The following is a 15,935-nucleotide window of genomic DNA, read 5'->3' as shown; positions in this document are numbered from 1 at the left end:
GTTTGATGTGTGTCTTCCATGTGATTGCCTTGCTTGCCACTGCATCCTTACTTTTTACCACAGTGATTGGCTCATATTAGACAATTTAAATGTTTGTTGAATTGAATACATCCTTTGGGGAAGAAGGCAGAGGCTGTTTTTTTTCGTTTGTGTGTTTCTTTGGTATTGTGTAGCACTTCACGCACAGTGTCCTCAGCTCTCAAGAAGTGTTTTCTGAAAAAACCCACATCCCACCCGTTAGGAACCCTGCATGGTCTAGTAGCTGAAGCCACCTCAGAGGCTCCTTCCAGTCTACCTTATATTGGGTAGAGAGGAAATAATGTGAACTCAGCAAGTAGTACATGAAAATAGATTTTCTTTGCTGTCATTTGTAGAGGACTTTTAGATTAACCTTTTAAAATCGTGGAGTTGGAACCATATCCATTTTGACTTATCTTTTAAGAGTATTTTAAAACAGTGGTTCTCAAAGTCTTGTCCCTGGACCAACATCACCCGTATGACCTGGGAACTTGTTAGAAATGCAAATCCTTGAGCCCGGCTATAGACCTGATGAATCAGAAACCCTGGGGCTGGGGCTCAGCCACCTGTGTTTTAATAAGTCCTCCAGGTGATTCTGATGCATGGCAAAGTTTGAGAACTACTCTTAAACCAAAGTTTAAGTCCAGTTTAACCTAACTATTAACAGAGTCTACTTGGCTATCTACGCTAGTGAGGTCTATAATAGCCCAGACCGCTCAATTCCAAGCCTACCTGCCCGCCTTAGTCTGTGTATTCCTCCTGCAATTTACTGTGCTGCGAAAAGTCCAATGATGCACATATTTCAGTCTTTTAAAAACAGTGCCCTTCACAGGAACTTTCTTAGGGTATCAGGATCAGATGAGCCTCTGCAAGTACAGTATGTTCATGAAACACATAAAATAAGCAGTAGCAACTACTTATAGATGACATCAGAATGACAACCTAAGGAGGCAAATTATCAAAATGAGTCTTAAGTTTTGCATATTGTGCTTTGAGGGGAGGAGAAGAGAGGAGGCACTTCTTAGTACCTCTTTATTCTTTCCCCCTGAATTTTCATGTTATTACATGTATTAACAGTGGAACCCTGTATCGTGGTGCAGAAAAAGTACAACCAAGTGCCATTTTCCTCCAAATTAAACCTGAATTATACAAGGAAAGTGGTTAAACTAAGGCGGGGTGGGGCGGGAGATGCACAAGGTAACATGGCTAGGACGGGCAGTTTTCTTTTGCTATGGACTGGCTCTACTCCCCCCCTCGCCTCACTTCCTTCTAACCTACAGCTTTTTCTTTTCGGCGGGGGCCCCCTCCTCCAGTGCGCCCCCCGCCGGCCGCGCTCAGCCCCTGTGTAGCTCATGATCAGAATCGGTGACGAGGCCGGCTCGGAAAGGAAGGCAACACAGAGCCCAGGAAGCCTGCGCGCTCTCCGCCGCCGCTGGAGAGCGCAGACCTGAAACGGCTGCCCTCGCGCGGCGCTCGCACGCGAGCCCGGGGCCTAGGCCGCCGGACCTCCTCCTGGGCCGCCGCGACTCCATCCCGCGGCCCCGCCCCGTCCCGCCTCGTCCCGCCTCTCGTACATAAGCGCTCTGCGCCTGCGACGAAGCCGCCGGCGTGAGGCGAGCGCGTCGCAGCCAATGAGGTGCCAGGAACGAAAATCAATGACCAATGAGGTGCCGGAGTGGTCTGAGTGGCCGACCAATCGCGAAGCTTCGCACCCGGATATGATTGCCGGTTCTGAAAACGAGCTCTGAAGAAGTGTGGGGGGATCCGCACGTGGGGCAGGGCCTGTGGTGCCGAGGAGGGGCTGAGGGTGTGTTAGGTGCAGTGTCTCGCGCGTGCGGTTGGCGTGTAAGAGTCAATTCTTTGGGTTTTGAGTGTGGGATAAATCAATGTGGCTGTTTGTCCGTGGAAAGAATTCCCACTGCAGTGTCCCGGAGCCCGCGTGTGGGGAAGCCCCTCCGATGGTACCTCGCAGAGTGGGAGAGTCCTGAAGACGCAGCTCGGGCCGTGGGAATATGAATCTCTTACCTAAAAGCTCCAAGGAGTTTGGCTCCGCTGACTATTGGGAGAAGTTCTTCCAGCAGCGAGGAAAGAAAGCTTTCGAGTGGTATGGAACCTACCTAGAACTGTGCGGGGTGCTTCACAAATACATCAAACCCAGGGAAAAGGTGAGCTCGGCCCTGCAGCCCTGTGCGTGCTCGGGAAGGTGGGAACTGATCACGGCAATCTGGCACTTGGTAGGCAGTGACAGGCGTGGGGGCCCTCACTGGACCCATATTTTCAGGATTCCGTGCATCCTTCCAGCTAAAAGGCAATTTAAAAAAATATTCTTTTAAAGGTTTTCAACAGACCTCCAGCTCATTCTTGAATTAATAACCCCAGTGGAAGAGTGACTTCTTTAGTAGTCCAATCTAAATATCGCAGAAAGTGTGTTTTTCTGTCACTGTGCATCCCTGTGGAGCAGGCAGCACCTGTGGCTCTACTGATACTTGAATGTGTTACCGAGTACTTGTTACTGGCCCGCTAAATTCCAGGCACTGTGCTCAGCCCTTAAGCTACAAGAGCATAAAGATATAAACCCTGGGCACATTCCAGAAGTGAAAAATGATAGGTACAATAATAGGAGGTTTGGTAGAGGTGGGGTTGTATTGGAGGTAGGGAAGGAAGAAAGGTAGAAAACGAACATTCGTGGAGGAAGCGTTAAGTGTCAAGCCTTATGCTGGGTGCTGTGTGTGTGTTCATTCAGTAATTGAATTCTCATAATAAACCCTGAGGTGAGTGGTGGTACACACATTCTCCAGATGAGGAAACTGAGTCTCTGAGAGCCAGTTTCTCGCCCAAGATCATACATGTAGTAAGTGGTCACATGGGTATTTAAACTCAGGCCCATCTGGTTCCAAAGTACATTCCTCATTGCACCATGCTTTTCCAGAGATGGTGACATCGGAGCAGAATTTTGAAGGATCTGTGGGAGATTGCTCCACAGAGAGGGAGGCAACAACCTGTGTTTTAAATTTGGCTTCAGAAAATAGCAGAATATCGTGAGGTGGAGCCAAAAGCATAAGTGGAATAGGATTAAGTCAGAACTAGGTTTTCAACAGTAAAACAAATAGGAGATTTCAACTGTAACTACTGTATTTGGATTCTGTGACTTCCTATCAGTTCTTGAGTCATAAATGCTTGATTCAGAGAGAAGAACCATGATTAGTTTGTTCTGCAATACGGAAAGCCCATTTTCACATAACTTGCATTGTTATAGCTGAATGTGGTTTTCATGGGTGAGTTCCTCTAACCAGTGGTGTTTCAAGATGGAGCCTAGAATGAACTCTGTAATGGTGCTCCCGCCTGGCATTAGCATCTCCACCTTCTGAAAACATGCAGCAGCCAAGGCGAGACTTGATTCCTCGAAGTATCTGAAGCTCATTCCTTTGCCTTGATTGCTTCCATCTTGTTGGTTTTCCCCCCCAGGTGCTGGTGATTGGATGCGGTAACTCAGAGCTAAGTGAGCAGCTGTATGATGTGGGCTATCAGGATATAGTGAACATTGATATCAGTGAGGTCGTCATCAAGCAAATGAAAGAACGCAATGCCAGCCGACGGCCCCAGATGAGCTTCTTGAAGATGGACATGACACAGATGGAATTTCCTGATGCCTCCTTCCAGGTGGTGTTGGACAAGGGCACCCTGGATGCTGTCCTGACAGATGAGGAGGAGAAGACCTTGCAACAGGTGGACAGGATGCTGGCTGAGGTTGGCCGTGTCCTGCAGGTGGGCGGTCGCTACCTCTGCATCTCCCTGGCTCAGGCTCACGTCCTGAAGAAAGCAGTGGGTCACTTCTCTCGGGAGGGGTGGATGGTGAGGGTGCACCAGGTGGCCAACAGCCAGGACCAGGTGTTGGAAGCAGAGCCTCGGTTCTCCCTGCCTGTCTTTGCCTTCATCATGACCAAGTTCAGACCAGTCCCTGGCTCTGCCCTTCAGATCTTTGAGCTGTGTGCTCAGGAGCAGGGCAAGCCTGTGCGGCTGGAGAGTGCTGAGCAGCTGGCTGAGGCGGTGCGGGAGCGGCAGCAGTATGCCTGGCTGTGCAGCCAGCTGTACCGCAAGGCCGGGCTGGGGAGTGTGTCTCTGGACTTGTGCAATGGGGACACAGGGGAGCCACGCTACACCCTCCACGTGGTGGACAGCCCCGCTGTGAAACCATCGCGGGACAGTCATTTTGCCATTTTCATCAGTGAGTTGGGATTGCTCCCTCTCTTCCCTGGAGGGGCTGGCTTGCCGGGGCTGGGGCTTTGGTGGATGGGTATGCCTTGACTGGTTTTATCTTCCAGGGGCGGTACTCCAAGAGGTGAGACTAGCCAAGGCATGAGGAAGTGGGGTAGCAGCTCTCCAGCTACCTGCTTAGATTGGAGACTTATTTCTTCTCATCTTCCACTGCAAAGGCTTGATAAAGTGTGAGACTGGGCTTGGTAGGGGAGGAGAGAGAAGTGATACAGATAAATTTAGGCAAGTCATACATTCTAGAGATGTTAGTTACTTTGTAACATGAAGTATTGGAAGCAGTGGAGTCACAGCTTAGTAGCCTGTGAGCTGCGGTGACCTGGGGAGTCGCTGTGCTTCTCTGCTGAATTTAGAGAGACAGTACAGAATAAAGTACTGTCTAAAGTACTAAAAAGTGAGCTCTGGAACCATTTGGGTTCCAGTCCTGGCTCAGTCCCTTCCTGGTGGTGTGACATCGGACAAGTTGCTTTTCTTTTTGTGCCTCAGCTTACTCATCTATAAAGTGGGATCATAACTCTGTTGTGTAGTTGTGAGAAGTGTAAAAGCTCTTAGAATGGTACTTGGCACATGAAAAGTGCTTTATAAATGTTATTGTTGAAAAGGGTAAATGATACCAGATTTACCTTTGTAATGACCAAAGAGGAAATGCTTTCAAAAGTAGAAAATTCTAGATAAATGCAAGGTGTTGATATCATTGTGCTGGTGAGTTGTTTGCTGACAACTGAGCCATTTTTCCAAGTGTTCCGTAATCCTACCTTCACCTGTGGGAACAAATAGCGCAGTGGATGCGAGCGTGGAGTCTGGAGCTGGACTGCCTGGGTGCGAGTCCCAGCTTCCCCATTTACCAGCTCTGCACTGGGGCAAATAGTGTAACTTCTGTGTCTCCATTTCCTCATTTATAAAATAGAAATAATAATACTACCTGCATCTTGGGCTGTTGGGAGGATTCAATTAGTTTCTATTTGCAAACTGCTTGGAATAATGCCTGGCATATAATAAGCGTTAGGATTATTGCTATTTTTCTTGCACTAGGTACCTGCCTCCCTCCCCTTACACTTCTCATCCACCTGGGTCCTGCCACGTGTCTGATGGCTGCTTTGCTGTGGGCACTGTGCACTAGGGAATTGATAGCCCCTCAGTGCGTCACAGTTGGAAGCGATGCTGGTCCTGGGCAGGGGCTGGCTTTCTCTCTGCCGTGTGGGTCATGTTGGTTGTGGGCTTGGACGTTCTTCCCGGGCCTCCCTGTCACCAAATGCCTCTTTCCAGTCCCCCAGGGTCGAGAGACCGAGTGGCTCTTTGGCATGGAGGAGGGCCGGAAGCAACTGGCGGCCAGCGCAGGCTTCAGGAGGCTGATCACAGTGGCCCTCCACCGAGGGCAGCTGTACGAAGGCATGGACAGCATCCAGGCCGAGCTGTCAGCCAGAGTCATGGAGCTGGCCCCGGCTGGGATGCCCGCCCGGCAGCAGGTAACGAAGCTTTGGCAGCAGCTTTCACAGGTCTTTGGAGAAGCCATATTAACAGCCAAGAAGGCAGAGGGTGTCTTGGAAAAAGGTGGGACTGGGAGCTGTGACCCTAGTTTGGTCCTGGAGGGCATGTCAGCAGCTAAGAGCTACATGGGCAGAAATTACAGGCAGTGAGGGGAAGGTGAGTAGTTGTCCTTATTGAGACCCACAGTAGCATCTCTGTCTATGTGGCTCTCAGACTGTGCAGAGACGGCATGAAGGAAATGCTCTCCACTTTACAGGCCCCAGCTCTTCAGACTGTTTCTCCTTCCCCACTTTTGTGCACGACTTCCTTGGCTGTTTTGTTTCTTAGAACCATCATTATTTGAGGGTAGAATGAGAAAGGGCCAAAACAGCTCAGCATAATTTTCAGGATACTGGCATTGCTGGTCTGGTGTTTTACTGGGAAGGAAACTGAAGGTTTTTGCCAAAATGGTCATATGATATTATCAGTTGACATCGTCTATCTTGCACCATCCTGCTCACCAGGCAGGGTAATTGACAGGTGACTTTTTTGCAAGGACTTTATAGTAAGGAGTTTGTCCTTCTTGATAGATGGGAAAGTGAAGGTACCTGGAGGCTTGGTGCTATAGTAACAGATCTGAAAAGAGGAACCCAGGCTCCCGGGTTCCCAGTCTGTGGTTCTGCCCACTGGGCTTACTTGTGCTTACAGATGACTGTGTGTTTGATTCTTCCTGGCAGACTTTGGGGTTGGTGTCCATCAGAGAGACCCAGATCTTGTTGGAGGTTCGTTTGTGACCTTCTCTCACCAGTGCCTACGTCTCTCCAAAGTTAGGAGTCCCTGGTGATTATTAAATACTCTTCTAGGTCTTTAAAAAGAAATAGATGTGAAGACTGGGAAGGGAAATGGAAAAGTTTAGGTGGAAAATGTATTTTTCTCCTGATTTCTTTCTCCTGTTTAGAAAAATGGGAAAAAAGATGAAAATAACAGGGGGAAGGGAGAAATTTCTCCCATTTTGGATTGGTTGCTTTCCCTTAGATTTTTTTATCTTTATCCCTGTTCAGATTCCTTCTCTCGTAATTATAGAGGGTTCCCTATAGCTTTCATTGTCCTGAACTATTGAAAGTCCTTTTAAGGATTAATGTTGAAAAACTCATATTTTTCTTGGAGAGAACCAACTGCATTTCACTAATAGTTTGGGGGATCTTTATGTGTTCAATTGGTTTTCAAAAATGTGAATTAAACCTTTTGAGATCAATTCAAAGGCCCCAGAAAAGTACTTTCACCGAATGGCAGATTTTTGGAGTCGTTGCTGCCCGGAACCTTGGTATGGGGATTCTGCACATACACACAAAGGGAAGGGATCATGATTTCTCATACTTCTCAATTGAGCTGTGTTTTGATTACATCTCTGCTGTACCTTCAGGTGCCCTTTCTGTCTGTGGGTGGGGACATTGGGGTCCGGACCGTTCAGCACCAAGACTGCAGTCCCTTGAGTGGCGACTACGTCATCGAGGACGTGCAGGGGGATGACAAGCGCTACTTTCGGCGGCTGATCTTCCTCAGCAACAGGAACGTGGTGCAGTCAGAAGCCAGGTTGCTGAAGGATGTGTCTCACAGAGGTGAGGCATCATAGGCACGGTGGTGGAACCCAGGTGGACATGGCATGGACTCTCAATTTGGGGTGGTCAGAAAGACTGGGGAGCTTGGCCAAGATGTAGGACAGACCTGGGTACCTGTGACCAGAGGCACATGGCTCTGTGGGTTGCCCTCTTACCCTCTGGGCTCTTAGCTTGTGATAGGCGATAAGCAGAACAGACGTGTATGTTCTGTTCTTGAGCAAAGCCTGGCTCTGAAATGATAAGGAGCAGGGGTGGTGGTTTACCAAATAAATGTGATAATCACTTTAATGCCTGCAGTTTAAAGGCCACCAGTTTTACAAGTTGTTCCATTTACGTCTATGTATTAACTCAGTAGGCCTCTCTAAGGTGAGCCCTCCTCCGTAGTGCCACCCGCTAGTACCTGTTTCAGAGGGTTTAAAGGTTGCTGGGTGCTTTAGAGGTCCAGTGCTGTTCAGTAGAACTTTCTGTGATGAAGATAATGTTTAATACCCAATTAGCTGTCCAGTATGGTAGCCATTAGCCATATGTGGCTACTGAGCACTTAGAATGTGGCTGGTGTGACTAAGGAACTGAATCTTTCATTTTATATTTAATTCTACTTAACTTACATTTAAATTTAAATGGCCACAGGTGGCTAGTGGCTGCAGCATTGGACAGCATAGATCTAGACTGTGTCCTCTAGGATCCCTTTTAAGTGGTCTCCCAGATGCTGCTCAGAAACTCCCACAAATAGGCAAAGCAATAGTTTGTTTCACCTGTCATTTTCACTGGGTGTGTATGTTTATATTACTACAAAAGCAATCCTTGCTCATTGTAATCAATTCAAAAGTCAGATGTATAGAGTAAAAAGTGGACACTCCTCCCCTCCCCTTCTCTAGTATAACTTCCCTTTTGAGGCATAAAGATTTGGGCATGGAGTCTGAAATTGGGTCTCCTAATTTCAGTCATTCCCTTTGCCTGACCATGATGCTGTCCCGTTAGCAAGGCCATGTGGGATGAGGGTGAAAAGAGAGAATTCAGAAACTCTTGAGGTCATGGGTTTGCCCAGAGCTCAGGATCAGGTTCCTCTCAGCAGGATGGTTTTTTCTTGAGGGGTTCCCCCTGGTCAAACGCACCCATGTTTGTGGGGTTTCTGTCCTGTCGTTTGGTCACTCTGGCTATGGGTTGGTTCAGTTTCATCTCACTGAAAGCTCAGTAAAATTGATTCAGAGAACGTTTGCCCTCCAGTGTGGGTTTCAGATTTTTTCCACCGTTGTCAAGTTCCTAGCCTTCTTGGTATCAATTTATTCTCATGAGAATGGTCTCGCTCATGGAAGTATTGGTGAGCAAGGAGAATGTATTAAAAAGTGATTAAACATCTCTGAAAAGCACCCCATGACCACACGTCAGTGCCTGATGCTGCTGTGGAACGCAGCTGGTCCCTATGAAAACCTGGAACCATCTGTTTACTATATCCTGGAGAACTGAGGGAGTAGGGAGTGGGAAAGTCGAAGAGCCTTTTATAGGATTTCTCCCCTTCTGTGAACACTTGTGCTTTCCTTGTACAATAGGGTGGTATGTATTACTGCCATGATACAGTGGAAAAATGATAGGTTTCGGAGACAGGCAGTCCGAGGTTCAAATCCTGGCTACACCACCACCTACTGATTTTGGGCCTAATTATTAACTCTTTAGCTCCTCAGTTTTTCCATCTGCCAAAAATTAGAATAGTAGGGTTGTCATAAGAGCTGAAAGAATAAAAGTCCTAGTACAGTAATTGGCATAGAGGAGGTAATTAGTAACTTTAAGTCCTTCTTCTGCAAAAGAATTTATAAATAAACTTTTCTCCTGTTAGTGGCCTTATATTTCTCAGAGGAGAGGTACTAGGACTGCTCAGTTGAGTTTTCCCAGGTTTTGAGATGTATCTTTGCCATTTTCCTTTTCTGACTCTCTGGTATCCAGTGGTGTGTGTTAAATGTTTAAGAACTGTCTCTTTGGGGGAAAAAGGCCTGATATGTACTATTTGCCAATTTCTGTGGCATAAAAATGGCCACCATGGCCAGATTTCAAGCTGCCAACATGTCAACCATTTCACAAAATTCCTGCACATTTAACAGTTGGGTTCTTGGGTTGGATCAAGCCACCTGCAGCACACTGCTGTGGGTGTGCCTTGCTTTCCAATGATGAGTGTTCTAAGCATAGGACTTCTTGTGTCTCTATCTCTTATTTAGCCCAGAAGAAACGGAAAAAGGACAAGAAGAAGCAGCGGCCTGCTGATATTCCAGAGGACCTCCCTGCAGCCGCAGGGCAGTGCATTGATAAGAGTTACCTGTGCTGTGAACACCACAAAGCCATGATCGCCGGCCTTGCCCTGCTGAGAAATCCAGAGCTGCTCCTAGGTGAGGGAGACTACTGCCTTCCACAGTAGGGAGCATGTGAGATAACAGAAGTAATCAATGTCAGCTACCTTGTAGTTGAAGAACAGTGATTATAGACAGACAAATGCACATATATTCATATTGTTCTTATTCTCAACCATCTTCTGTTAATGAACATGCAAATAACTTTTCTCTCAAACTAAAATTGTAATCTTGAAATGGCTACATGTGTTGATGTCTTTTTTCTTCTCTTATTTATTTTAAAAATTAAGGTATAAAATACATTCAATGAGATATGTAAAGTACACAGATCTTAAGTTGTTCAGCTTGATGAATTTTTGCATATGTATATACCCATGTAACCACATGGAACATTTAAAAATCATGTCTAGGGAAATGCCTTTGCACTTGGGAGAATTTCTGGATTTTCAGTAATGTGTTATTTGAGCACCAGATGCAAGTCTATCTTGAATTTCTACTTTAAAAAATATCCATATTATAAGTAGTGTAATCATAGCCTTATCACTGATAATAGGCTTGGATCTGACCACAACAGCAAAAATGTTCATGTTTCTGTCTATGCTTGTAACTGTCTTCACCCAAAGTCCCTGAGTCTGTCTTACTGAAACACCCTGTACTTTTGGCCTCTCTTGGTGTTGACATATGTCCCTAGAGTCTCAGTTCTTACATCTATTCCTCAGAGTCTGTCTTTTGATGATTCTTTTCTTGTCTTTCTTCCATCCCCCTGTGGTTGCTGTGGTTTCTCTGTACTTAGGTCTGGGATTTGGGCCTTTGTTTTCCTGTGATTTCTTACCTGGATGAATTGCCCTCACTTGCTTGATGTATTTGAGAGGGCACTTGTGGCCTTTGAGTCAAAAGCTGGGCAGAGGGCATCACATCTACACTGCCGTGGAGCCATGAGCAAGGTGTTGGCCATTGTCCCTCCCATTTCCTACAGGGTCTAATAACGCTTATGCTAGGGACTCTTGATATGATGTCAGCTGAGTGCTTTGGGATCTTTAAGCGGCCATAATCATAACACACTGGTTCATCTTCTGGATCTGGCAAAGGAGGGATTGTGAGGCCAGGGTTGAGTTTTCAGATGTCAAGTTGACTCTTAAACTTCTGGGATGAGACAGGGACACCAGGTCTTTAAATCTTGTATCTCCTGGGCAGAGCCAACAATCTGACTCCCTCTTTTGCCCTCCCCAAGGCTGGTACAAAACTTTCCAGTGAGCAGATGGTAAAATGGTGCTTTATTCCTTTATTACAGAGACCCCACTGGCATTGTTGGTGGTAGGCCTGGGCGGGGGCAGCCTCCCCCTCTTTGTCCACGATCATTTCCCAAAGTCCTGCATCGATGCTGTGGAGATTGACCCCTCCATGTTGAAAGTGGCCACCCAATGGTTTGGCTTCTCCCAGAGTGACCGGATGAAGGTCCACATTGCAGATGGCCTGGACTATATTACCAGCCTGGCGGGAGAAGAAGGTACTGCTGTTGGAGAATTTGGAGGGGTATTGAGGGAAGATTGATCCAAGATTGTCAGGCCTGCAAGGGCCTCTAGAATTCATCTCTAAGAGGGCAGCATCGGCATCATCCCAGTCTTTCATCTGTTCATTTTTCATTCATTTATTGACATATTTGTGCAATAAATATAGAGTGCCAAGCATATGCTCAGCACTCTGTGACAGGTTGGGGTACAGCAACAAGTAAAACAGACCCTTTCCTGCCCTTAAGGCGCTAACAGACCAGTGGGCTTCTCTTGTGATTCTCTTCTAACCCTGTAACCTTGCCACTTCCTCACCATCCCAGGAAACCTAAGGTCTGTAGCTGGATGATGAAAAGGGGAAGAAAAGTTGGGGTGTGTGTTAGGAAGTGTTTTTTGTAAATCTTTCTGCTGGAGATGAAGCCAGAAATAAAGCAAAGCAGCGTTCATGTAGATCAGTGGTTCTAGACCTCAGGGACATTCGGCAATGTCTGCAGATATTTTTTTGGTTGTCATAACCATTGGGTAGGGGTGCTTCTGACATCCAGTGGGTAGAGACCAAGGATGCTGCTGAACATCCTACAATGCACAGGACAGCCACTGATGACAAAGAATTATCTGGCTCTAAATGTCAGTAGTGCTGAGGTTGAGAAAACCTGGTGCAGATGCTACTCAGTTTGAATTCTGATAGCCCTGCTGCTCCTGGAATTAAGGCTCCATTTTCCTCTAGTATTTTATATCCCAGATTTGGGACAAAAGGCATATTAATATTCTACAATAGCTCCCCTGATCCTTTTGCAACTTTATATATAGGCTCCTGGTGACAGGTGCTTTCCAGAGCATGAGTCCCTCAGGGAGAAGGCAATTAGGTTGGTTCAGTCCTAGGAGAACCTGGGGAGCTCAGGCCGCCTGCCCTTCCTGGTCTGCTTGTTCCATAACTGATGTTCTGGTTCTCACTGGATTAGAATATCTTCTAGTAAGGGTGTGGCAAACCAGGATGCCTGGGATGAGTATTTTGGTGCTGGGATGGACAGATGCTGCCTTAATTTTAATTGCAAACTGAATTTTGCTGTATCAGAGTTTCACTGGTTCCCTCTCTGAGGCTGGGGCCAGTTTGGGGGCCCAGGCCCAAGGTAACTAATACATGTGAAGCATTTAGAACAGTACCAGGCACATAGTAGATACTCCATCCATGATGTGCTGCTGCTGTTATTACCTAGAGGTTAGTTTTGAACAGCCCTGGCCATCATCTCTAACAACAACCTTTCAGATTATTGGAGGCCTCATGCTGCAAATGTGGGCCATGGTTATCCTTGGACTTTGATGAGCCACTTGGCCTTTGATGAGCCAACATGTTCTGTTCTCTAAGAAGCCAAATCAGATCTATGCTATGAACAGTGATGGGCACGCAGTAGTCCTAGGTAAATATTTGTTAATTGTTGAATAATCATTATCACCATCTCAAAGTTTGCTAAAAGCAAGTCAGTAGCATTGTAGGCCTACCCTTTTGTAAAAACTATTTAACATTATAGTAAGGAGTTAGATCTGGTTCATCATCAGATACACTGTTGATGAAAAGATACACTGACTTTAATTTGAGAACATTTTCTCCCACAAGGCAAACATATGCTGTTTCCAGGGTTAAGTTCAAGGTATCATTTGCTGGGTCAGCCCTTTAAAAGCTTAGGCAGCTGCTTTGTCTAGATCAATGGTTCTCAACTCTGACTGTATTTAAAATTACCTGGGGGGCTTAAGAAGAATATTGGAGGCTTCCCATCTCCCTTCCCATCTGTTGCCTGCCACCCCAGGGCTTTTGACTCAGCTGGTCAGGATTGGAGCCCAGGTTCTTTAAGTACAGTCATGCATCACTTGATGAAGGGGATACTTTCTGAGAAATGAGCCATTAGGTGATTTCGTTGTTGTGCAAACAGCATAGAGTATACTTACACAAACTTAGATGGTAGAGCCTACTACACACCTAGACTATATGGTACTAATCTTACAGGACCACTGTCGTCTATGCGGTCTGTCCTTGACTGAAACGTTATTATGCGGCACATGGCTGTCTTTAGGACCTTACCAAAGTGACTGTAATGTTCTGCCAGAATTGAAAATCGCTGATATAGATGGACCCTTAACCAAGTAATACTCATGCTAGAGTGGACCCCAATAATGTGTGTGCCTTAGGAAGGTGCTTTTAAACATGGAGGAAGAAGACGAGATGAAGGCTCCATCTTTAATGTGGGGTACTCACAGCAGAACCCTGATGATAGCAATCCCCCCAGATGGTGACATCAGTACCCTTACAGGCAAACCACATCCTCCATGTCATCCTTCTGACTTAACCACCTGTACCCACTACAGGTTGCAGAGGAGGTGTGGTGTAGGAATGTAAATTGTGTTATTTTATCCAGCAAAGACGAAGACTCGTTTGCTTCTCTTTCCCAGTACGGCCTCACTACGATGTCATAATGTTTGATGTAGACAGTAAGGACCCAACTCTGGGAATGAGTTGTCCACCCCCAGCGTTTGTGGACCAGCCTTTCCTGCAGAAGGTCAAAAGCATCTTGACTCCTGAAGGTATGAAGGACAAAAGGTTGGGGAGGGAGAAGGGATAGGTCCTTTAAAAAAATTTTTCTTTTTAATGAAAAATGCACATATCATAAGTGTGTAACTCCATCAGTTTCCCCAAATTGAACACATCCATTTACCAGCACCAAACGTAGAACATTTCTAGCACCCTGGGGTTCCAGCTCTTGCCTCCTTTCAGTAACTCATCCTCCTCTCAGGGATAACCACTATCCTAACTTCTATCAGCACAGCTTAGTTTTGTCCATTTTTGTTCTTTATATAAATGGAATCATACGGAATTTACTCTTTAAGTTTTTTCTTTCACTCAGCATGATGCTTGTGAGACTCATCCATAGTGTTGTGTTGACATTGTTCCTTTTTATTGCTGTGAAGTATCATTGTATGACTGCCACAATTCATTTCTTCATTCTGCTGTTGGTATTTGGATTATTTCCTGTTTGGGACTTTTATAAGTAGTGCTGCCATTAACATTCTGGTAGATTCCTTTTGGTGAAATATGTTTGCAAGTCTCTTGGGCATACATGTAGGGTTGTAATTGCCGGGTCATAGATTATGCATATGTTCAGCTTTCGTAGATGCTGCGACACAGTGTTACAAAGTGGTTGTGGTGATTCACATTCCCACCAGCATGTGACGCTAGCTACCGCTTGAATTCTCCCCACGTGCCCTGGACCGGGCAGCGTGTTATTTCATCTTCATAGCAGCCCATCTTCAGATGAGGAAGCAGAGGTAAAGAGACCTGCCAAGGTGACACAGAGTAACAGCTGGGGCTCCAACTCAGGTCCTTGGGACTTGAAAGCTGGAGCTCTTAATCCATATGTTCCCGGCCACCCAGATGCTTTGATTTGGTGTAAGGTACTGTGGTGAACAGAGTTGAGTTAGCACTTTAATTGTTGCTGGCCCTCTCAGTGGCTAATGAATACTCCATAATGTATATGTCAGGAATGTAACATCCGTGTGGAGTTGGTACATTCTTTCTTGAGGGTATTAATTACTTCTTTCTCAAAGCAATTTTTTGGGAAACTGAGGCATGGAGAATGGTAAAGTAATTTGTTAGCAGCACAGAAGAGGAAGAAATTAGCTTGGAGTTTTCTTATGGTTCACATTCCCCGCACATTTCTCCTTCTGCCTTTGTATGCTGTGTGTTCTCTGCAAACTCGTGCTGCTGTAGATGCATTTCTTACCACCAGCCTCCCTGGGTCAGGAATTGGTATATTCCTCAGAGCTGAACCTTTTCTCCAACGCATCCCCTGATCTGCAGTCATTCTGACTCTTTCCTTCCCACCCTACAGGTGTCTTTATCCTCAACCTTGTGTGCCGAGACCTGGGGCTAAAGGACTCGGTGCTGGCTGGGCTCAAGGCTGTGTTCCCCCTCCTGTATGTCCGGCAAATTGAGGGTGAAGTAAATGAGATCCTGTTCTGTCAGCTGCACCCTGAGCAGACACTTGCCACGCCGGAGCTCTTGGAAATGGCCCAGGCCTTGGAGCAGACCCTGAGGAGGCCTGGGAGGGGTTGGGATGACACGTATGTCCTGTCAGATATGCTCAAGACGGTGAAGATTGTGTGATCGCTGAGGCCCGGCAGTTCTCTCAGCTTCCTGCTGGACTGACCTGGCCTGCCAGAGATTGAAGAAATATAGTGCACATTACTTTTTAAGCCTCCTATCTTTCTTGGTTTCATACTCAGCTGCATATGACCTCCAACTTGATGAGGTGCCTGAAGATCTGAGAAAATAAAAAGTCCTTCCTTCCCATCCTGTCCTCTTCTGTACCACTTGGGTTGATCGCCTTCCTTCCTGTACGGTGTGCTTGAGTAGGATTCCCGGCTGGAACTCCCAAAAGATGCTGATGCCTTAACGAGTATGCACCAAGCTCCTTAGGACTGGAGACAATCAAATCTGATTGCTGGTTTGCTTTTGCTTTATCCTTTTATTGGTTCTGTAGGAATGATCTCAAGAGAGATAGCAGAGCGTTCTGTGCCAAAAGACTAAACAGTAGGATCTCCATAGACGTGAGACGGATTTGAGAGAACATCTGCTCTGTCTCCCTGCGGATGGAACTGCAGCTGATGTGGTCCCAAGTTTTGAGAGTCTGCTAACCCACTCTACTATGTAACAACTTTCC

At 46.4% G+C, this 15,935-nt stretch overlaps 1 protein-coding gene across 1 annotated transcript; it reads left to right on the top strand.

The window, feature by feature from the left end:
• Positions 1-1,784: 1,784 nt before the first annotated feature.
• On the top strand, positions 1,785-15,563 carry METTL13 (methyltransferase 13, eEF1A N-terminus and K55). The gene is made up of 8 exons (XM_058540064.1): positions 1,785-2,183; positions 3,484-4,243; positions 5,557-5,756; positions 7,181-7,376; positions 9,587-9,754; positions 11,007-11,222; positions 13,669-13,800; positions 15,105-15,563. Exons 1-8 carry the CDS (start codon positions 2,031-2,033, stop codon positions 15,377-15,379), a joined length of 2,100 nt encoding a protein of 699 aa, XP_058396047.1. The 5' UTR covers positions 1,785-2,030; the 3' UTR covers positions 15,380-15,563.
• Positions 15,564-15,935: the final 372 nt, after the last annotated feature.

This window comes from Diceros bicornis, chromosome 4, assembly GCF_020826845.1.
Source record: "Diceros bicornis minor isolate mBicDic1 chromosome 4, mDicBic1.mat.cur, whole genome shotgun sequence".
NCBI lineage: Eukaryota > Metazoa > Chordata > Mammalia > Perissodactyla > Rhinocerotidae > Diceros > Diceros bicornis.
Note: the sequence above shows the minus strand (reverse complement) of the source record. Positions and strands in the feature narration are given on the sequence as shown.